Source organism: Crocodylus siamensis, chromosome 2, assembly GCF_052110815.1.
Source record: "Crocodylus siamensis isolate JL-2025a chromosome 2, ASM5211081v1, whole genome shotgun sequence".
In the NCBI taxonomy this organism is placed as follows: domain Eukaryota; kingdom Metazoa; phylum Chordata; order Crocodylia; family Crocodylidae; genus Crocodylus; species Crocodylus siamensis.
Genome location: NC_143396.1, coordinates 66,941,358 through 66,964,006, shown reverse-complemented (window position 1 = coordinate 66,964,006; position 22,649 = coordinate 66,941,358). Strand labels below are relative to the sequence as shown.

General features: G+C 40.4%; 1 protein-coding gene and 1 long non-coding RNA gene across 9 annotated transcripts in view; one reads left to right on the top strand and one right to left on the bottom strand.

The window, feature by feature from the left end:
- Positions 1–22,649, bottom strand: part of SORBS2 (sorbin and SH3 domain containing 2) — a 405,698-nt gene that overhangs the window by 12,194 nt on the left and 370,855 nt on the right. For 5 of the 6 annotated variants that reach the window (XM_090036067.1, XM_090036068.1, XM_090036071.1 and 2 more), the window contains 3 exons: positions 19,868–19,982; positions 19,650–19,778; positions 14,235–14,438 (listed from right to left, as the gene is read on the bottom strand). In XM_090036067.1, the coding sequence (XP_089892193.1) occupies positions 14,235–14,438; positions 19,650–19,778; positions 19,868–19,982 (448 nt within the window). Of the gene's footprint in view, positions 1–890; positions 999–5,471; positions 5,667–8,858; positions 9,669–14,234; positions 14,439–19,649; positions 19,779–19,867; positions 19,983–22,649 lie in introns of all 6 variants that reach the window. The other variant, XM_090036070.1, reaches the window with a different exon arrangement.
- LOC149870355 (uncharacterized) overlaps positions 1–22,649 on the top strand; it is a 53,925-nt gene that overhangs the window by 19,869 nt on the left and 11,407 nt on the right. The window lies entirely within an intron of this gene.

Genomic DNA, 22,649 nt, shown 5'->3' with positions numbered 1-22,649 from the left:
AAAACCTGAATGTCTTTAGCAAAGAACACAAAAGCCCCACCAACTGAAAGAGAGACCAGCATAAAATCAAGCCCCCCTCTGCAAATCTATCCTGCAAACAATGCTAAGTGATCTCAGACAAAGCATATCAAAGGCCAAGATACAGTAAAATATTTGGTCTTAACAAAAACATATAACCTACAAACTGTGCTTTAATTTAATTTAGAATGGTCTCTTGATTGAGAGTACCTAATATGAGCCAAATATGTGCAAGCTCTAAATAATTTGACCTTTAGGTTAAACCAAATAAATGCAATTATGGATGGTAATGAAGAGGAAGGCTGAAGAGAATGACAGTTTAGAATAGCTGCATTCGGAGAAAGCATGGTTTCAAGTTAGTGCACACCATATTACTATAGCAACAAAATATTTTGAAAAGAACAGCAACAAAACACTTTGAAAAGAGCATGCATTAAAGAGAAAAAAACCAAAGCACTAGAACTTGGCATTACAAAAGCTACAGTAAATGCAATGGATTCTAGAGTTTTGGTTACTAGAAAGTATCATTTCAATAAACTAGAAAATGCTTTGAAACAAGAGGAGCCATTTAGAAACTGAAGACCAGGCTGAATTGCATAAAGAACTTTGTCATTTTGACACTTTTTATAACACCGGAAACACTGCAGAGATACAAACACCAACAGAGTGATAACAAAATATTGCATACGCAGACCTCCATACTGGTTTTGCTCAAACATTTCTGAAAATTGACAGTATCAGAAGGAGAACAAGCCTTGGCATATTGATAATATTCAGACATATCTGATCAAAGAAAAGAACAGAGGGACTACACGCTAAGCTCCTTATGTTAAGGAATGCTGGCACCACACACTGGGCATTGAGTACCATACCCTGTGTGAATGGCTGTGACCTCTGACAGGTGAGTTGCAGGACCTCTTAGTCATCACAGGGCTACGAGGAGGCTTACCCAAAACATATATTTCTCTTTTTAAATCAGCCTGGAAAAACCGTAAACATTTTGTCAGTTCAGAGTTTAAGAACAAAGCTTGACAGGAGATTTCTGTTGCTTCATTCATGCATACAAATAAGACATGCCAATTTTTAAATTAAAAACCTTTGTGAGTTAGAGCACAAAGAATGAAATGCTCTGTTAAGTTTATCACACGTTCACAGTTGCTATTGTATCCTTTCCAATGTTGCTTAGTTGTTCTGTCAGATGTACTGACATTTAGAGTTATAATTTGCAAGATTATTCACCCACAATCCATGTGGGGATAAAGAGCTTTCACTGCAATTTTACATGCCGAAGTATCTCAATTAATAATGTAGACAGCTCAAAGGCACAGAATAGAAATTTTAGCTACCTGGGAAATGCTAGCTACTGATACTTTATCTCTCTGGCATTGAACAGAAAACACTATGCAGATCTGGCCTGTTTTTTAAGTGCATATTCAAGTTGTTGGATAAAGGAAAAGTTTTCAGTTAACCTAGTACCTTTGTGAATAAACTCTCAAAGACAGATGTTTGATAGAAATCAGAACTTGCCAGATGAGAGGAACCTGAAGAAAATGAGAATTCTTTGTAGAAGAGTGGTAGAGTGTTTTCATTTGAAACTGTGTTGTTCTTTGGACTCTGTGTCTGCAGTTACAATGCTTTGCATGTGCCCTGAGTGAAGAAGAACCAGAAATGCCTAGAAACTGGAAGAATGCTAACAAATCAATATATTCAGTAAGGCCAATGAAAACTTCTAAATGGGGGTTCAGGAGACAGTGAAATTCCACAAGTTTTTCCTTTCTTGATGTTTGTTCTGAAATCTTCCTTCAGAGACTAGGTTTTTTTTCACCATGGTAGAATTAAATGCTTGACCACTGAAGCCCTATGCCTGTTGGGAGATCTGCTGGTGTGTGCCACAGTGCAAAGATACACTTTCTTAAATAGGGCTCCACAGAGTGGTAGATTCTCTGCTGCATTCTGTAGAGGTGAATGATGCTTTACAAAAAGTACCTCAGTTGTGCTTTCTACCAATCCTGTCCATTTCTAGTATATACCTTTCTCACCCTATGTGGCAAGGACAAGTGAGGCAACTGTGCAGGCAGGAGGATATCTGTTGCAAAGGAACTTTTCCATGTGCCACTCACCGGGACACAGACTGGGCTTTAAACACTCTGGCTAGGGATAGACATTCAAAAAGCCTGAACCTGAGTTGATTCAAACTTAGTCTAACCTAGCTAGGTGGAATCAGTTTGTAACTGCACAGACATCCCAGAAATGCAGGCACATACCTGCAGTGGTTCAGGCTAAAACCTGGGGGGTGCTAGAGCAGCCCTCCCTTCCCTTGTATAGTGCTGAGCTGAGGGGGGGTGTGGCCAGGTCCTAGCAGGATGCTCTGATTAGGGAGGGGTTCCCCCCCACTCCCCTGCTGACCAGCCCAGCACAGAATTGAAAACAGTGTTTATTATCCCTAACTCAGTGTTTATCACCCCATTAAGAAAACAACAGAGGGACATTACCAGCTACTTGTTGATTCTGCCTTTGTCCTGTCCGCCACAGCACGGACCGTAGTCAGCACGTGGTCTGCTAGTTAATGCTGGGAGGTGGCTGTGTAAGGCAGGGGGGATGGGGCAAGTCCTGCTTAGCAGGGAGTGGGGAGGGGAGGGGGGCAGAGCGGGGGGAATCCAGGCAGATGCCTGCAGTCTCTGCTGAGCTCCAGCCAAGAAGCAGAGAGGAGGGGCCAGACCTGCTGTGGAACAGAGAGCCCCACCCAGCCCAGAGAACATACCGGGATGCTGGGGGAGTCTGGTTTAACTTAAACCAGCAAGGGGTCTGGGACGGACACTGCATAACTGATTTGGGTCAAACCAGTTTAAGTCTGATACTACATTTGACCAGATTTATCTCAGATCAGTCTCAGCCATTTTCAAACTGGTTTATGTGCACTGAATATCTGTTCTGTTACAGGTTTAAACCAATTTCTGATTACTTAAACTGGTTTAAGTGTAATATCTGTCCCTAGCGTCTCTGCAAGTTGGCTAAGCTATAGTCATTGACAGCATTAAATAGACGTTAAATCTTTCCTACATTGAAAAACTTCCTCACTTGTTGAATTTTAGTTCAGAAAATGCTCCCTGTTTTTTGCCATAATTAGTTGTTATGAAACTTTGTTCTCTAACCCCCAGTACAGTTGCCTGTTCAGTATTAGGAATTAGGGCTGTGCAAAGCTTCGGTCGCTGATTCGATTTCCCAGAGATTTGGCCCGATTTGGTGGCTGAATCTCTAAATCAAATCAGGAGACCCTTTAATCTTTCCAAATCGAATTGGAACCCTCCAAATTGATTCAGAAAGATTTGGCGATTCAAACAGACACAGCTTCAAATGTTTTTCTGCATACCTCAAGGTACCAGGTGGCTCGTGAATGCTGCGATGGTTCATGGCCAGATATATAATACTTGAATTTACAGTAATCTGTCTCTAATCTGGCAGTACATCTACCCATTTTTTGGTGCGAGACCCAGCACTGCCTGTTCAGGAGTGACAGAAAGTGGTGCATAGAGCTAGAAGCCCTGATCAAAACTCTTTCCATTGATTTCACTGGGGTTTGGATCAGGCTTTTGGTGATCATGTTTATGGAGGGAATTGCTTGCTGGACTTCAAAGACAATCTATAGCTAGAATAGGCCGAGAACAGGGACAGTCCAGCAAAAATGGACAATTAAGAATTGTAGAAAAAATTGCATAACCAGAGATTGCCCTGTGTGTTTTTATGACACACGTCATGTCATGTCCTGAAATAGTTGACTCAAATATTCTTTTGATGAAAATGTACACTTCTAACCCTCCACCACATATAATGAATAGCAACAAAATGGGGAACAAGAGGATTTGAAGGGACCTCCTGGGTCATCAAATCCAGTTCCTTGCTTTCATAAGAATATCCAGTCAAAATCTGTTCTGGCTTTTTGAACATTCGATCAGCATTATTTTAAATAGTTTTTACTTGTATTTATGTTTAGCTTGAATTAACTTGCCCTGTAGGATTTATCAGTGTGTTGCTCAAATATGGACAAGGAATTCCAGGGTCACCCAGAAAGTGTCAAAGACTCCCTGCCAGTCAGTAAGGCTATCTGAATTTTGATTGCTTTGCTCAAGAATAATTGAAAAGCCTCCATTCATAGACTGTGAGTACCCTGGCAATTATACAGAATGACCAAACCAGAATATAATATAATTAGTTCACTCCTTCCTGCAAGATGCAGTGAATGTTTAAATATTATTAACCCCAAACAATGCCACTGCTACAACACTTCAACTCCTTTTAAAAGGCTGAAATGGATGGACCCTGTTTTATGCTCTCAAAGTATTAAATCATGGCTATTTTTGACCAGAGGTAGAAAGGTATTTCTGACTCCAGTCTTTATGGCAAACACCCAGCATGTTGTTCTTCTCTATTATATTGAGAGGAAGCAACATCAGTTTCTCTTCTAACAGAAACTGGTAGTCACGTTGGGGAGAAAAGTGATCTTTCAGTATGAAATGATATGAACAATATGAAACTCGTCTCTTTTTTCCAATGAAAGGGATTAAAATGGAAGATTTTAAATTTTATATACAATCAATCCATTGCTTGTTATACTTTAATACATTATTTGTCAACTCAACTATTGTCATACACATACACTTTTGCTATATGCCATAATTTAGCTTGAGAACTTTGCTTCAACAGTCTCTCTGCTTGGCCAGCCCCTACCATGTTTAAATATAGTATTTTTTTCTCTTTTCTTCTTAAACCAAATGTAATGATACTGAAATGTAAACTGCTTTGGAGGCTGTGACTCTCTGTTTACCCACTAAACAGCTCAGAAGCAAGAGGCACCATTCCAGGCTTCACTTGTCTGTGCTTCCTTGTCACGGAGCTGCATCCGTGACCTAGAAGGATGACTAGGGAAGAGATGCAATTCACTCTCCATATTTGCTCAGTTGGTAGGGAATGGGACTAATAACACAAGGCTAGCAATAGGAAATGAGAGTGCTATTAGTTATTGAAGTGCATATTTGTCCCTTAGTGACTTGGTTGATGCTACACATTTCTTTAACAATATCTTACAACAGCTTACTGACCTAGCAATCTAATGCATGGTACAACCCCCACTGTAACGAACAGAAAGCCTCTGAACGAATTCAGTGACAGATCGCTCAGATCTGGAGTCTAGCGATTAAAAAAAATTCCCAATCCTATTATCTATCCCTCCCCAAGCTATCCAGCCCTTTCATGATGGGAATGTTCAAATTTACGCAGTTATTTAATTTGAAAAGACCTAACTGCTTATTTTGAGCTAACTACATACTTATATTAGCATTAGTAACTGAGAAAATATACTTTAAATCATTAAAATAGAGCATTCTAAATATTAATCCTTCCATTTGTCATGCGTTCATAAAGACATGCAGCAATTCACAGCTGGGAGATGCAGTTACCTTTAGTTTTGGTGAATTTACTTCCTGTCGGTATGAGAGTTTGGAAAGGAGAGGAGGTGAGGAGGGAACAGCAGGTTGGGAAGATGTGGACACAGACTGAGAGGCTGATGCTTTGGCAGAGTGAAATGGAGGACTACCAGGAAGGTATAAAGGAGAAGTAGAAGACCCTTGTGTCCCCGAAGAAAGTGGGGCTGGCTTAAACATTTAAAGAAAACAAGTAGTCATGCAGTGTACCCATCAGTGAAAGACTTACAGTGCAAAGAGAGTAGTGATACACCACTAATTAGCAAAGGCAGAAAGACCCCTGTGATTGCTGTTCTCAGTATAATGCTGCCTTGGTCACAAGTCAGTAAATCTAACATTCTGGCATGAAATCTTGTCTCAACGGTGGGTTTTACCATTAGCTTCCATGACACCGCGATTTAGTCTTATAAGCATATTCTATTTATTTCTCACTACACCTTTGTCTTTAGACTCCTAATTAAAAAATATGAATCTGGGCAAAACTGAAGTAAATACCTTGTACTTTCATAATTCTGCCCTTGAGGACCACCAGTGATGATGCAAGGCAATTGAAATTGAAAGTACTTAGCATCCCTGACAAGTGCTCAGCTTCTTGTAGGATCCCATCCTATGTGAAGTCTGTTAACTTTAAAAAAACAACCCTTCAAATGTAGTATTTATAAGGGACTTTGCCAAGTAAAATTAAGTCCAAATGTTATAAAATCAAGCTTTTACCATAACTAAAGGCCTAGATAACACAAGATACATTTGCACTGCTTTAATTAGTTGTTGCACTGGTGTACAAAAAATAGTAGTTAAGCAACATATAATCTCACTTTAGTATCTGATGTTGAACTGGCCTGGGAAAAATCATGGTACATCTGACAACAGACACTTACATAAGTATGAAAATATCTGGGTCTGAACATCAGGGCTTAAACATCACATTCCCAAATGGTTAGTCTGGCTGACTACAGGTGTAAGGTACACTGAGAAGTAATACACACACATGCACCCTTTTGTGACCCCTTTGTCCCTATGGGCTTATTGTTTGTCCCCCTCAGCATTGCCTCCTCCATACGCCCTCCCTGTCCTGTCTTTTGAATTCAGATCACTCTATTTGATAGCCTGATCTGTGCATGTCCTTTCATAACATCTGACGATGTGAACTCTTGCTTAAAAAAGCTTGTGAATCTCTACTCTGTCTTTCTGCCTGACTTCAGACTGTTTTCTACATGTCCTTTCACAGCATTTGATGACATACACTTTTGTTCATGACAGCTTGTGCACATGCATCATATTTAGTTAGCCTATAAAGGTGCATCCCTACTCTGTCTTCTTCAGGCTAACACAGCTTACTGCCTCTCTCTACTGGTCCAGGTGTTGTGTACCTGCAGCTTATTTTAAAATAGCTGTTTGCCTACAGCAGACAAACTATTATCTGCTCCTTTAGCGTCAAGGCACTGGAACTATGCCTACAATATGCAGTTACCCCCAAAAGAGCTGGTGGTTTGAGTTCGTTCACTTCAAATCCTGGTGTGATTTAAATCAGTGTAAATGTGTCATGTCCAGGCCCTAAGAGTATTCATTTACTAAAAACAGAATGAAAATATTTGTTTGTAATTAAACATACCCACAAAGTTGAAATCCAAAAAGTCCAACGTGAATATAAAACTAAGTATAAATAGAATTAAAACTGAATCCCCTGATTTTTCCTTTTGAAGGTCAAGTTAAGTCCAAAAAAGTGAATAAAGAGGATAAATAGTGCCAAACTAGATTTAAAAAATCCCCAACTTTTAACGAAATAAGTGTTCTAGTATTGTAAAGAGAGGAATGATTGTTAACACCATAATTTTTATATTGGCAATGTCCCTTCAAATAACTATGACATAGCTTGGTTCCAGGGTCTGTACAGTTTTTAAACCATGAGAGCAAGGTTTAGAGGTCTGCAAAGACCTTCCAATAATTCTGTCTTGCTTCTGTTTATGATTATGCATAATAATTAGCACATATTATGCTAATTATTCAATTTATAGCACCTTTAACTGCTTGTACTGTCTGGCCAAACAAATTTTATGTAGGGAAAAAATCAGTTTCTAAAATGTTGCCTAGAAAGGCTGACAAGGAATTTTATATAATTTCTGAGTAGTATGAGTTGATTTAGAGACGTAGTGTGATATGTAACTGTTGGTTTGCATTAGGAGTAATACAGGGTGGTGCTGGCACACAGAAAACTCTGGGAAGGCTCTTTTCCTCAGGAAGTATGTGTACAGTAGCCAAACCTAATCTGGTCCCTCTTTATTAGCCATGTTCTTATAACCCTAATTAAACTATTACTTATCTAACTGGCCAATTGGCAAACAATAGTTGTAAATTGTAGACTCTGTGGCTCCTTATACATGTGCTTATTGGCATTTTAATGGGAACACATCGGAGCAGACTTGATTAATTGAGTCTGCTCTGCGTTCTAATTAAAACGCATGGGGACTTAATACATGTGACGCTGCTGCAATTCTGTAGCATTCTAAAATGGCCGCAGGGTGCTTTAACTAAACTTCATCAAATGAGGTTTAGATAAAGCACCCCACAACCATTTTTAAACATGCAGGGGCTTAATACACATGACAGTGATGTGTTTTAATTAGAGTGGCTGCCCAGGAACAGCTCTATTAATTCCCCCCAACCCCCACCACCCCACCTCTGAGCATGTGTATAGGCAGCTTCTGAGAAGAATGCTGATAGCACTGTGTTTCAGGGCTCCAATGCTGCCAAGTAATTCAAAGGGCAGTGAAGCTGGGCCAGTGAAAAGCCTATATGTTCTTCCTTTTGAGTCAGAACTGTTCTGATGGCAATTAACTAGCAGAGAAGGGCAAATAGGAGGAAATAAAGACACCTTGTAACTTTCAATGACCTTTCCTTCTATTTAAAAAAGACAAGAGTTATTAGAGAAGAGTGAGAATTTATTCTCTAATACTGGTACCTTTTCCTATTGTTAAGAATATAAGTTTTTAAATATAATACAAGATAATTAGAACACTGTGGGTGCATCTACACATTCATTAATGTGCCTTAGATACTGCACATTTAATTTAGTACTCACTTAAAGTACTAACTAAATGTCCAATACCTACAGTTACTGTGCAGCAGCACTGGCGTACAATTATTTAGTGATGCTTACTGGGTATTAGTCTAATAACACTGCGCAGGGGGCTATTAGCATGGTTTGTGCTGTGACATGCTACTGCACAGTACTATTATGCTAATGTGCCATAAGTATCTCATGTAGACCTGCCCACTGTGTATGTGTATACATACACAAAATATATTACAAAAGACTAATTATAGTGGGAACTTAAATGCAGAAGCTAAAAGACATTGGTATACCTCTTTATTGATATTCGGTGAAATGTATTCTTCATAATGTATTGGAGTTGCTCGTTTAATTGCTACTGTAGAATTTAAACTATCATGTCTCGGGTCCTCCACTATATGCAGTCTTGATACTTGTCCTGCTACATCAGGGGCATACCTGTAGAAACCTGAATCTTGAAATTTTGGCTGACTCCCTTGGATTATTGACAGGAGCTCTTCACAGATTTCCTCTTCCTGTTCATCAACTGCAGCTAGCATTCTGGGTAAGGAGTCAACTTTAGGGGTCTCAGAGACAGCAAAAGTAGTGCCCAGGATTCCACATATTTTTGTAGAATCTGATACATTTCTGTTTTCTCTGACAGCTGGAGACCCAATCATTTCTTTCAATTCTTTATATTTCTTTTCATCCAGCTTGATACCATTTGTAATAGGCTTATTCAATTTGTCATAAGATTGAGTTGCTAGAGGAAGTGATACAGAGGTAGATTTAGGAAAGGGCTGAGGAAGGGATTCAGGAGAGCTGAGAGAGACCTCTGCTGATGTAACTGGAAAAATGTGACTGTTCAGAAATTGGCATATGGTATTACCTGCAGGCTTTGCTACAGACTGAGAAGCTGATAATGCCAAAGAGCTCAGTTCTTCCAAGTCATGAAAAAAGTTGTCAGGAAAAGGTGGAGGAGTTGGGACAGATATGCTTGAAGGTAGAAAACCAACAGTCAGTGAGAGCAATTCATTAGTGACAGTCTGAAGATTCTCTTTAGTAGAGTCTGACCAAGGAGAGGAATGACACCTGGGAAGTGGGAATGATGCTTTGGAAGGCAACTTTAGAAATAAAAAAAAAGAAATTAAAAGAAAAAATGAAAATGACATTGGACATATGAGTGATTAAAGAAGTTCTCTACCATCTTCTGGCTTACAGGATACTATTTCAATATGCACAAATGTCTGAAATCATTAGGACATGAATCAGAGTAGAAGAAAAGACATTTGAAAAATGAAACTCTATCAGGTTCTGGCCTGGGACTTAAATGTCAAACATCAAGACATATCTGAATCACTGAGTTCATGAAGGGAGTTTAAATTTGATCCACTGGAGTTATGTTATTTACTGCTCTATCACAAGTCTGTCACAAGTTGTTCAATCATACGATCAAGATTGCTGTCATTTCTTTCAAACTGTAACTATTATTTTGAGAACAGAGGTACTGCTGGAAGCACCTGCCTCATTTTAGGTGCCATTAAATACTAACAGAAATAAAATAAACTGGACAATGTCTAATTGTAATATGATCACTATTTTCTGCACTTTTCTGTGAGATGATCTTATAGAAACATCTTAAATACATTGCATACTTTTATTAAGGCATCAGTAGCTACACAGTGCATTTTTATTTAAAAAAAGATGTTATTTTGAACAAGATTACATTTTCCATAAAGATGCATAACACTCAAATCTGACTGAATGTAGACTTTTTAAAATGGTGACAGCACAGTACAGAGCAATATATCTTGAATACCAGTACATATTATTGATTGAAGTATCCTTCTGGTAAAATAAATGTCCTTTTGTAAGAATGACAGATTTGAGAGTCAAACGTACACCGCATCTGTAGATATCCATTGCTTCAGTAAATACTGAAAATGTATTTGTGTGACTATTAATCCTCCAAATTTAACTTGAATTAAAAATTTTTTTGATTTCATTGTTAAAATCATCCAAAACAATTCTAGACTGCATCTCTTTGCATGTTTTAGGTTATCCAGCTACTTTACATTTTACGTAGTATTGTAGAAATAGCAAAAGGTTTAATTTCTGAATATCACAGCATGGACAGAAGAGGGAAAATACTTACCTCGTATGGAAGTTCTCAAGGTAGATAGCTTTATTTTGGAAAAGTTAGACACTCTGTAATAAGGACTTCCTGATACTAAACTCTCTTGCCAAATTTAACAGAGTTTTAAATACCTTCTTGTTACTATGTGTGAGGGAGATTTACTTTAGAAGTTTTAGTGCAGTGTTAATTTTTCATGTATGGGAGTGCAGCCATTGCTGCAGAAATTCTCTTTGTCACATGAAATGTCATTGCTTTCTAAAAGAAAAAAAAATCAGATATCCACTAACATGCATGTCTGTTGACACCTGTTCTAGGTTCTGACTCCAGGGCCTGGCTTTCCACATTGTCATAGTTGTATGCTGCTTTTATTCAGAGGTATCTACACTGACATCATCATAAACATTGGTGTAATGGAATGGAAAATAAGGCAAATGAGCCCTTACTATTATGTCAAAAAACTTAGCTGATTTCTCCAGACACCTGGCATTCTCTGTTTCTCTATATCTTCAGAAATTTAGCCAATTCTGGTTACTGCTTCTCTTTTATGGAGTGGGAAGGAAGAAAAAACAAAAACAAATGGCATCTTGTATCTGTCTAATCAAAGATGCAGATGCTTAACTGATCTAAATCATCATAGTTTCATTGATAGTGTTATGATAATTTACACAAATTGAGAATCTGTCCTGTAGCATTTTTAGTTTTCTAATGTAACCAAGAAAATTTGGGCTATCCAGTGAGTTATCTGTAAAAATATAAAGGACAGACTTTCTATATTCTTTTTGGAGCTTCTGGAGACAGCGACTCTCCTACACTTATTTCAGATTCATTCTCTTTCTCCAGGTTTTCAGCTTTTCAGTAATGGAGACTGTGAAATATCTAAATGTTAAAGAATACTTGAGTGATTTTAACTTGAGGGTGAGTTTCACTGGAAACAAAATGTTTTGAAGCAACAGCCCAGGTCTCAGCGGAACAATCAGAATTGTAGCCATAAGGCTATGTAATACAGAGTTGAACCAATGGGGAGTGTAGGATGGCAAGCTACTGTTGAACTTACTGTTTAGGGGTGTGCAAAGCTTCAGTCAACAATTCAATTCAGAGAAGATTCAGAGGCCAAATCACCGAATCTGAACTGGATCAGGAGAAGGAAACCCCGCCCCCCCTCCAAATTGATTCCGAAAAGATTTGGAGATTCAGAAGGCAGTCTTTCAGGGGAACAAACTGAGAAGAGGGAGGAGGAGCAGGGTGGGGAAAGACTGACATCTGTAGCTGGCCAGTGATTGTGATCTTTCCCTGAGTCCCCTTCCAATCACAATGCTGTGGGGAAGGACGTAGAAACAGCACATAAGCCTCTGTCTGCAGCCTTTCTGTGCTTTTTGTGAGCTGTTTCTGTGTGAACAACAGCATCTGAAAGGAACTGGACTGGCTTGGCTTCCTATCTAGTCAGTCTCCTGATATTTTTTGTTCTTGGAAAGGATTGGATATAGCTTACTAACTAGAATTCCTCTACTTATCCCTATCCAATCCATTTTTTTTCAATTTATATTTGTTCTTGTTTCCCTTCCCCCCCACTTCTTAAAAAGAAAGCTGTATTTTCCTTGGCAGTGAAACCCCTGCTCCTTTCTCCTTGAAACTTGGCAGCCCTCATGGCCTCAGAAGGGGCTACCATCCCTGCTATTTTCATCCAAATCTGCCTTAACACACATGACACAAGTTTAGCTTTCAGCCATTTGAGGTACAGTTTCCCAGAAACCCCTGCACCTATCTCCTTGGAACTTCTCATGCTTTGTGCCTTCAGAAGGGGCTACCATCTCTGAAATGTTTATCCAAATCAGTCAAAAAATGACAAAGTTTTAGGTATTTCAGTGATTCCTCAGTATAGTCTATGACCAAATCTCCAAATTTCTCTGAATCAGCACCGAATCTTCATAAGTTGATTCAGCTGAATCAATTTGGGACAGTGATCTAAATCTCCAAATAGAATCACTGTCCTCTGAATCGGCTGAATCTGAACTGGATACTTCCCTATTCACGCAGGTTTATCACTGTTACTTCTTTCCCAAAATTCTTATTGGGTGGTAAATCTAACAGCTGACATCCTTTTGTGTACATGTTTGAAGAGCAGGAAACATCTGTTCCAGTGAACCTCACATTTGATGCTATCTATCATCCTTAGGCACAAAATTGAAGTCACAGTTACCCACCAAGGATACCTTTTGGCAAAAGTTAGAATTATTTAAACACAGAAGTGAAACTTTCATATTTCAACCTGCTAAATTAGCACCAACATGTGAATAATTACACAGTATTACAAATAGAAATGAGGTAAAATGTTATTCTGATAACAGTGAAACAAATATAGACCACAACTGAACAAAGAAAGCCTATAGACTATATACATACAGAAACAGAACATGCTAAAGAGATAAGACAGGAAAAAATGAAAATTTAAATTTTTCTCTCCCCTCGACATTCAGAAGTTGGTAACTCTCATTAATGCTAACTGAAGTCTCAGAGAAAAATCTCCATGGACCTGTCACTATTTAAGAAACTCCATACCCAGCAAATCTTTGAGAGGGCTATTATATCAGCTATCAGCTTGATCAGAATGAGCTCAACACCAAAAAGATAGAATCACCTGAAGTAGAAATCACCTTTCTCTCACCAACATGATTTGTGCTGGCTGTATAGACTAGGATGGAAAGGGGTTCAAGACTCTTCTGAAACATTTGAGTGTGCTCCATTAAATATGATAAACTGTAAAGAACAACATTTCAGGTGGTAGCCATATATAGATCTGAACCTAAACTGTTCTGCAACTTGACAACATCTGCATACTTATAGCATTATATAAATGCTATTATCTTGCACTATTGTCTTGGGGAGTGCACACTTTTTGAAGAGGGTTTCCTTTCAGGAGTACAGGTGGCAGAAAGAAGGAAAGCCACAGAAGAACTTACTGGCTATCGCATGACCTAATGCATCTTTGTAAGCAAGGATGGATTAAGAAAACACAAGGCCAGTTATGTCCCCATGGAAACAACTCTTTTAGAACTCTTCTGGGCTTCATCAGGACAAGATGTTCATGTTCCAATGTGAAAGTTAGCTGAACATAGCCCCCAGTGTTTAAATCCTGTTCAGTATTGCTGAACAAGTATTATTGTGGTGGGCTTGACTATCAGTCCAACTCTTTGCCTGTCCCTGCCCATGATGTAATAGTCAATGAAAAGAGAACAGGAATTTATGAAGGGTATTTACGCTATTATTGGAAATGAAACTTTTGTGTGTTTTTTACACTTTTAATTTTATTACTATAGTGAAAGCAAGAAAGTCTTAAATGCCACAGCGTATAGTAAAATGTCTATAAAGGAAAGTTAATGCAATGAAAATTCAGTGACGCTGCTTTATATCTTCAGGAAAAAAAATTTAAGATTTTTTTTTTTTTTTTTACTTTTTAAACATGCATATTAAACTCTTTACTGATGATCTTACCAAAGACTTACAAGATTGTATTAAGTAATATTTTCTAGATATGGTGGGGAAAAATCTTTCTTACCTTAGTTGAACTTAAATGGTGTACTCTGTCACTAGAATAGCTTTGGGGTATTGGAGGATCAGGGTAGTCATCAACACCTTTCAAGGCATTCTTTTTGATGACTTCTACATAGGAAACAGGGAAGATGCCTTGTCTGTTGGTTCCTGGTATTTTACCTTCATACCAGTTTTGATCAACTCGTTTAAGAAGAATTACTCTGTCTCCCTGTAATGCATTATGAAAATTCATTATCAGTGAACAAGGGATAACTTTATTTTGAATATTTTAGTAACTCAGAACATGGCAATATTTTCACCTGGTGATTCTTTGTGACCACTCAGAGTCATGATAATCTCCCACATGTTCTCATTCCCCTCACATTTCCCCAATAACCTCACTAAAGGATGATTCCCATTTCAGTAGAAGTGGACTAGATGGTGGTACCATTCTAATATCAGATATTGGCCTTGAAGGTATATTCTAGCCCCATTTTTCTATGTATTCTGCTCCTCTACTACATGACTGGCCTGATCTCTTCCTACAACAAGTAATAATAATCATTATTGCACCCAATGTAAATGTCTTGCAGATGTTGTATGCTTTTTTTAAATTAGCAAATTTAAAAAAAAAAAAAGGGAAAACACAATCCATGGTATTGTAAAATCTACAGTGTTGCCAAGTCTGATTTTTGGCATTGTTCTTGAAGTCAGCACATTGGGAATATGAAAAACTTAACTCTTTCTTTATATATAAATTATATATAATTTATATATATAGTGTATGTGTGTGAAATGTAAATTTGTGTAAATGTGAAAAACTTAGCTCTTTCCATATATATAAAATAAATAAATAAATAAAAGGAAAGAGCTAAGTTTTTCACATTCCCAAAGCACTGATGTGGTGGCTGTCACGGGGTCACGTAGGTGCCCCGTGACTGGGATTGAAATTATCAGAGCTGCCAATCACCAGGGCAGCTCAGGTGCTGGTTGCCAGGGTGACCAGGCAGGTCAGGTGGCCAGAAGAGGGCAGGGCTGGGCCTTTATAAACAGCCCAGGCCGGAGCCTGACCAACAGTTCCCCTCTGGCAGCCGCAGGAGTCGCAGCTCTGTGGGAGAGCTGAGCAGCAGAGTCAATGGTGGTGGTTTGACTGGCTGCAATGATGCGAGGGGAGAGAGAGAGAGCCCAGACAGACGTATGGGTGAGAGTCCAGCATTGAGTGGAGTTGGCATTATGAGCTCAGGCGCTTATGTTATGTTGTAGCTGGCTGGCTGACTCTTTTACTTATGGTTAGACTGGAGGACCAGGTGAGGCTGTAGGGGTGTGAGGAGGCCTCACAGGGACTCCCCAGTAGCTTGGGGGTTCCCGGTGCCCAGCGGGGGCACGGTGAGCAGTGCCACAGTGGGCACAGCACAAGGAGTGCTGGAGAGGCGCTCGGGGTGTGGGGGTTGTAGCCCCAGCCACGAGAGGCGCAGCACAGGCCCCAGAGTGGGGCAGCGGGTGCGAGAGGTGCGGCATAGGCCCCAGAGAGGGCGAGAAGCATGTGAGGTGCAGCAAAGGCTTCACAGAGGGCGAGGAGTGGGATAAACCCGAGAGACAGACCCTGTGGGACGAGGCCTAGGCATGGCAAGCCCAGAGGTGCCGGTAGTGGGGTGCAGGTTGCAGCAGCGGCCCAGGGGCGCCGGTATCAGGGTGCAGGTTGCTTAACCAACCCAGGGGCGCCGGTTGAGGGGTGCCAGTGGCGTGGGAAGCCCAGGTAGATTGGAGAGGGGCGCCAGGTGGGTGACAAGCCCGGGGGTGCCAGAGCGGGGCACCAGGGCAGGACGAGCCCGAGGGGTGCCGGAGAAGGCACCGAAGGGCAAGGGACCCAAACAACATCCAGAGAACAGCTGTGAGGCTTGGGGCATGCTAAAGGGGAGGTAGGAGGCACGCATTGCCCTTAAGGCAGGGGTGTGCTGAGGTACCCCATATGGAGTAGGGGTAGTAACACTTACACTGTTCACCAGGGGATAAAGGTAGCCTCCCATCTGAACTAACTGTCATCAAAGACGTGGCGGACGAGAACCAGAGGGTGCTGAATCACCTTGAGTGACGGTAGGGGGCGCTAGGGAGAACACGGCCATGCCTAGACCCCACACCCTCACAGTGGCAAGGACCATGCACATCCTCTCAAGCCCCCAATAGCCTTATCTAATCTGGACGGGAAAGGGCAGAGAGCACTGGGGGAGCAGGATAACTCACCAGCAAGGTGGAACAAGCCTGGGTGGCACTTGGCTGATGATGTCAGCCACAGGCACCACCATGGGAAATTTAAAAGGCACAGATAGTGCTGAAGAGGAGAGAGAGGCTGGGAGGTGACACCAGGCAAACTAAGCCCATGGGCAGGGGATGTTGTGGGGCGCCAAAGCTGTGGGGCACCAAACCACCTGGGTCCTTGTTAAAATAGGGCCAGGAAAAGACAGCGAGCCACTATCCAACTCCCTGCGCTCCCTCAGCAGCCTTGCTACTACCAAAAAGGGAGGCTGAGAAGGGAAACCATGTGAGGGGTTTGTTTGAGCCTCTCACAGGCAACCCCTTTCTTGTTTTCTTTTCCTTTTTTTGAAAATCTAAAGACCAATTGGGTCAACCAGTAAGGGCTCTTTCCCAGGAGGGGTAAGCCCAGTGCAGGGTGCCCTGAGCTTAGGGTGAGGATAGGTGGTGAAGAGGACACCTGGTACACCCTCACCGAGGGACTGGATGATGGATTTCCAGTCAGTGACAGACGAATGGGGCCAGAGAGCTGAAGCAGCTATTACGGGCTGTGATGTATTGACATTAACAGTTGGCAAGTGTATTAAGTGTAGGGGAGGTGGATCCCCAAGTCAGCCTCAACTGGACCGTGAGTACCCCAATAGGGGACCAGCTATTACATTGCTGAGCCCCTCCTTTCATTTTTAAGTTTTTATTTTTTTAGGTACCATCAAGGCATGGCAGATGAGTTGAGGAAGGGCCCTGCTCAGGGTAGTCATGTGTTCATTTACCAGCTAAGTGGCAGCTTGACAGTAGACTTTAAGAACACCAAAAATCATGAGCGTTGGCAATACTGAATCTCTTGTTACCTATAACAGCTGGTATTATTGTTCAATGCAGAGTATGTTACAAACTTCAAAAGCAATTCCTAACAAAGAGGAAAAGACACCAATATCTGTATTTTCACTGATGGAGCATATCCAATCTCTCAATCTCTGATTAAAAATAGTTATTTTTCATTGTTTACAGGCAGCCTAGAAACTGGCTATAAAAAAAAGAAGAAAGAAAGAAGCACTCCCCTCAAACATTTTTTTCTATTAAATTCTATGAACTCCCACTTGTTTTATATGACATGCATCTTATCATGCCTGATAAAAAGTCTTTTCCTTTTCACTTCCTATAATCTGGATAATCTGCTTTAGATTTATGTAATTTTATTTCTGTTCCTGATTTTGTGGCTACCATAAAAGGATCTCTAGTTGAAAAAATAAAACAAGCAAATTCCAGTTAGTCCTTCATCACAACTAGGCTGTCAGGAGAGAGAAGTACAAAGCTCAGCAGCCAGAAATGTGTATTCTGAAAATGCTTATAAAATATAAATATTCACATTTAAAAATAATCCTTGAATTCCTCTCCATGAGTTTAGGGCTTTCTAAACACAATCTGGGGCTGAGCCACTGAGAATAAAGTCAATAGAAAGACTACCATAGTCACTTAAATGGGTATAGGGGCAGCTCTGAATCACTATCAAGAAGGTCATGTTTTGGATTCATTTTCAGAAGAAGAGCAGATCACTGAGTTCCTTCCTACCAAATTATCTGCTACCATCCTTTTAGCAATTGCCCTAATTGAAATCTTGCGTATCACCATTATAAAATCTTTTTTAGCTTTTCTAGTCTAAATAGTGACCATTTTCAAGCCTGGATAATGAATTTTCCATCTGAAAAAAATGACTGGTTTTCAGACGACTTCAGCTTCCAAGAAATTAGTAGGGGTTGTGATGTGTAACATCCCTGAACACTGATAGCCTTTATTTAACTGGCTGATCATGGATTTAGGTATCAGAGTTTGATAATCGTTTGTCTGTATTCTTCTTATGCGTATTAGATTTCACACAGATCGTCTTTTCATTTCCATTATACTGCAAGCATTACTTTATGTATGAATAATGATTTTTCCTCAGTCCATTTTTCATGACAAACAGTTAAGTCTTGGTTACATACATTACAATTCAGGCTATAACTAATTAATTCAATGATTAACATTTTAATCTCTCGATGCCTAATTAGGAATTATTCAGTAAAATGGTTAGTTCTATAGATTTATATTTAAGGAGACTGAATAAATATGCTGGTACATAACACATTAGAATTAGACAGAAAAATGTAAATGTGAATTCTTTTAGAAACTTGCATGAGATATCTTGCAACAACAAAAATAGAATCAGAGAATCAATGATTCTCTGATTCTATGAATTCTAGATTCTAGAATAGATTCCAAGTAATAATACAAGTCTGTATTCCAGCAGAAGACATTAATCACAACATCCAACAATGCTTGACAACAATGCATGATTCTCTGGTACAGAATAATTCAGGGCTGTCCAACTGGTAGCCCATGAGCATTTAATAAGTGATTTGCAGGCCCCATGGATACCTTTCCTGCTGCTGCCCAACTGGGGGAGGGCCTGGGGGTTTGTGTGCCACCTGTGCAGTCCACATAGCAGGGAGTCTGTGTGCTGTGTGCTGCCAGCACAGGCAAAACAGGAAATGGTGTGGGGCTGTGTGCTGTTTGCTCACCCTAGCAGCACACAACACAAGTGCTGCCCTTGCAGTGGTGGGCCTCTTGCTGCTGGCACAGGCCATGTAGTAGGCAGGTTGCCCCAGCACCATATAGTCAGCAGTGTGCCTGCCAAAGTTGGACAGACCTGGGATAATTATTTAATATATTGCTTTAAATGATGTCCACAGATGAGCAGATAGAAAATGTTGTTATATCTATGGTGAAGTGCCTGAAACAATGAAAGTAGCTAAAATAATGTGCCCACGAACCAACTGCAGCCACAACATGCCACAATTGTGAGTATGGACACGGCCATTTAAAAAAGGTGCAAACAGGTAAATTATGTGAAAATCAGAAGATTTGGCACCCAATTATCCAATTTGTAAATGTAAGCAGAGATTTACATGTGGAAATTCAGCAAGCTAATTATTTGTTTTGTACCCTGTAACTGATTTGCACCATATACAAGTAAATAGGAAAGAAAAAGGGTTAATTAGTTATCCTGTAAATACCCCTCTACCATTATTTTTGCTTTTCAGTAGTAGTAGCATTGTGACTCCAGGAATCATCAAACAATAGCCTTTATGAGTTGATCATTAAAAGATGCACCGTGTACATGATATTCCACTTACGTAATTCTAAATGTTACCTTTCTGAGTGACAGCTCCACATTTGTGTCCGCACTGAAATTATACTTGGCAACAGCTTCTCCAATCTCTCCAATCTGTGCTGGGGGAGGTGGCCTGGCAGGCTGTGCTTTTTCTGGGGGTGAAAGTTTCTGAAAGAACATACATATTTTCATTATGTGTTGTTTATTGTGGAACTATTTTAAAAAATAATGTGATAAATGAAAATAGAAGAACAAACCTCAACATAAGAAATTGGGAAAATTCCAACTCTTCCATGATGTTCTCCTTCATACCAGTTTTGATCAATTTTCCTGAGGATATAAACAGTATCTCCTTTCTTAAAGGACAGCTCCCTGTAACAGATTTATCTTAGTCAGATGTTTACAGATTTGCAGCTAAGCTGCTCTATTTCCACAGTTCATGGTTAGACTGGATTGTGGTCCACAATCATAATGAGATTCAACAAGGACAAATATGAAGTCCTGCACTTGGGACAGAATAATTGCATGACTGGGGAATGACTGGCTAGGCTGCAGTACTATAGAGAAGGTCTGGTACATTACACTAGAGTATAAGCTGAATATCAGCCAACAGTTTGCTCTTGTTGCTGGAAAAAAAAAATGCAACAGCATACTGAGTTGTATTAACAGGAGTGTCATTTGCAAATCAACGGAAGTATTTCTTTCTCTCTATTCATCCCTGGTGATGCCTCACCTGGAGTAATGTGTCTAGTTTTGGCTCACACGCTTCAAGAAGGATGTGGGTAGTCTGGAAAAATTCCAGCACAGAGCAACAAAAAATGATTAGGGGTGTGGGCATCATGATTTACAAGGAAAGGCTAAGACAGCTGGAGTTATTTAGTTCAGAGAAGAGAAGACTGGGGGGGAGGCGGTTGATAAGAGTCTTCAGATATGCAAAGGATGAGTAGAGAGAGGATAGGGATAAGCTATGGCAGTCATGAAAACAAGTAGAAGCAATGGTCTCAAGCTTCAGGAGAGGAAATTTAGATTGGATATTAGGAAGAGGTTTCTGACTATGAGGGTAGTTGCACACTGGAACCGGCTACCTAGAGAAATTGTGGAAATTTTCAAGAGCAGGCTCAGCAGATACTTGGTTGAGATGGTTTAGTTGGTTTAATTCTGCTTTGAGCAGGAGCTGGACTACATGACCTTGTGAGGTCCCTTCCAGCCCTACTTTCCTATGATCCTTTGAGCTCTTGACACTTATTTCAGATCTGAATGTAACTTTATTAACAAACAGCCCAAGAAGCAGCATCATAGCCATCTTGCATTTCCTGGTATCACTTGCAATTATGGATTGTTGTAAATTGTAAAGTTTGGACCCAAAATCCAATTTCAATCTGAAGTTTGGTATATCTGGAGTGTGGCATCTAACTTTTTGGTCCAGAAAAAAGAAGAGACTGTTGTGGACCACAATTTCAAGGCAATAGTATTTATTAGTATAGGTTTGCATGAAAGCTTTGTGTCTTTATATTCTGTGTGGATGCTACTTTAGCAGCATGTCTATGGATAAATAGGAGAGACACTTGGGTCAAGTCTACCCTGTCTTAGAGCTACATTTGTGTGTGGCACAATGAAGCATGCCTTGTCCTTAGGCTCTCACTCTACTTGCATCAACTCCTGAAATTTAGGCAATATAACTACCTTACTGTGGTGCTGAACCTTTGTCCAGAAAGGGCAGGAGAAACCAGAAGTATACATATGTTTAGGATTTTTCTTCCTGAGTAAAAATAGCCACTCCAGAAAAAACAAAGAAACCTGGAAATAACCAGGATTAAATCATTTCTAGGAGAGTTTCTCCTGGTAGAGTGAATTTCTGTACACATTTTCTTTTGAGAGAACCCACAGCACAGTTGTCTAGAGTCCAACACACTTTTGTTTCTCCCAAAACCAACTCCCTAGGAGACAGTGTCACATACTGGACTCTGCTGCTCCAGCTAAGCAGGGAGCAAAATCCCCTCCCCCTCCCAGCCCTTTCAAAATTTCCACTTTTGGCTGTGGGGACACAAGCTGACTGCAATCATTCTGGCTCAGTTGATCAGTGGTGCCCTGTATGCTACTGTCATATGTTTCTGGGAAGACTAAGGGAGCCTGCACAGCATGCTAAAATGTATGCACAAGAGCCCCCCCGGGGTGTAAAGCGTCACTACTGCAAGCCACTGTTCTTTAGAGACACAGCATTTCAATGTCTGTTCAGGCGTCTCTGAGTGAGTTTTCCTACTAAGAGAATGAACCCGGAAAAATTCTCCCAGCTGGATGTGTGTATGCAACCCTAGGCTCTCTGCCTTGGCTGTGTTTATTGGCAAGCATACTACACTGCTTTAGGCAGCAACACTGCCTAAGCATGGACAAAGGAGGAGCAAGTGGGCAACTGGACATGGCATAGAGACAGTATAGATATGCAACCCTTGGTGCACCACTGCAGAGCATGTTCCTTCTCTGTCTCCAGGATCTATCTTCATGTCATTTTTAATTGTTAATGTACAGCTTAGTTATTGAGGGTAGGATGCTTTAATATATCTATCATATATATATGAGAGAGAGATTTATCTAGCTATCTGTATATAGATATAGATAGATATATCAAATAGTTGTTTGATTCAGATTCTGCCCAAATTGGGGAGAGTGATTCGATTAGTTGATTCGGATCATTGTCCCAATTCTATTCAGCCGAATCCAAATCTGAAAATTTGATGCCAATTTGGAGAATAAGCGATTCAGCCACAGATGCAGCTTTAAATGTTTTTTCTACATACCTTGAGGTACCAGGCATGGCTCACGAATGCTGTGATGGTGGGGCAGATGGAGCATCTCACAGGAGCATGTCTCCCCCGCAAGCTTGATGGCAGACCTAGAAGTGGACCAGAAGTCTGCCAGGGAGTGTATGGGGTGGTGGGGGGGACATGCTCCTCTGGCTTGGCGGTTGGCCACGGGGTGACCCAGGAGACACCAGTCATCAAGCCAGCGGGTGGGGGAGGACTCCCATGCACTCCCCGCCAG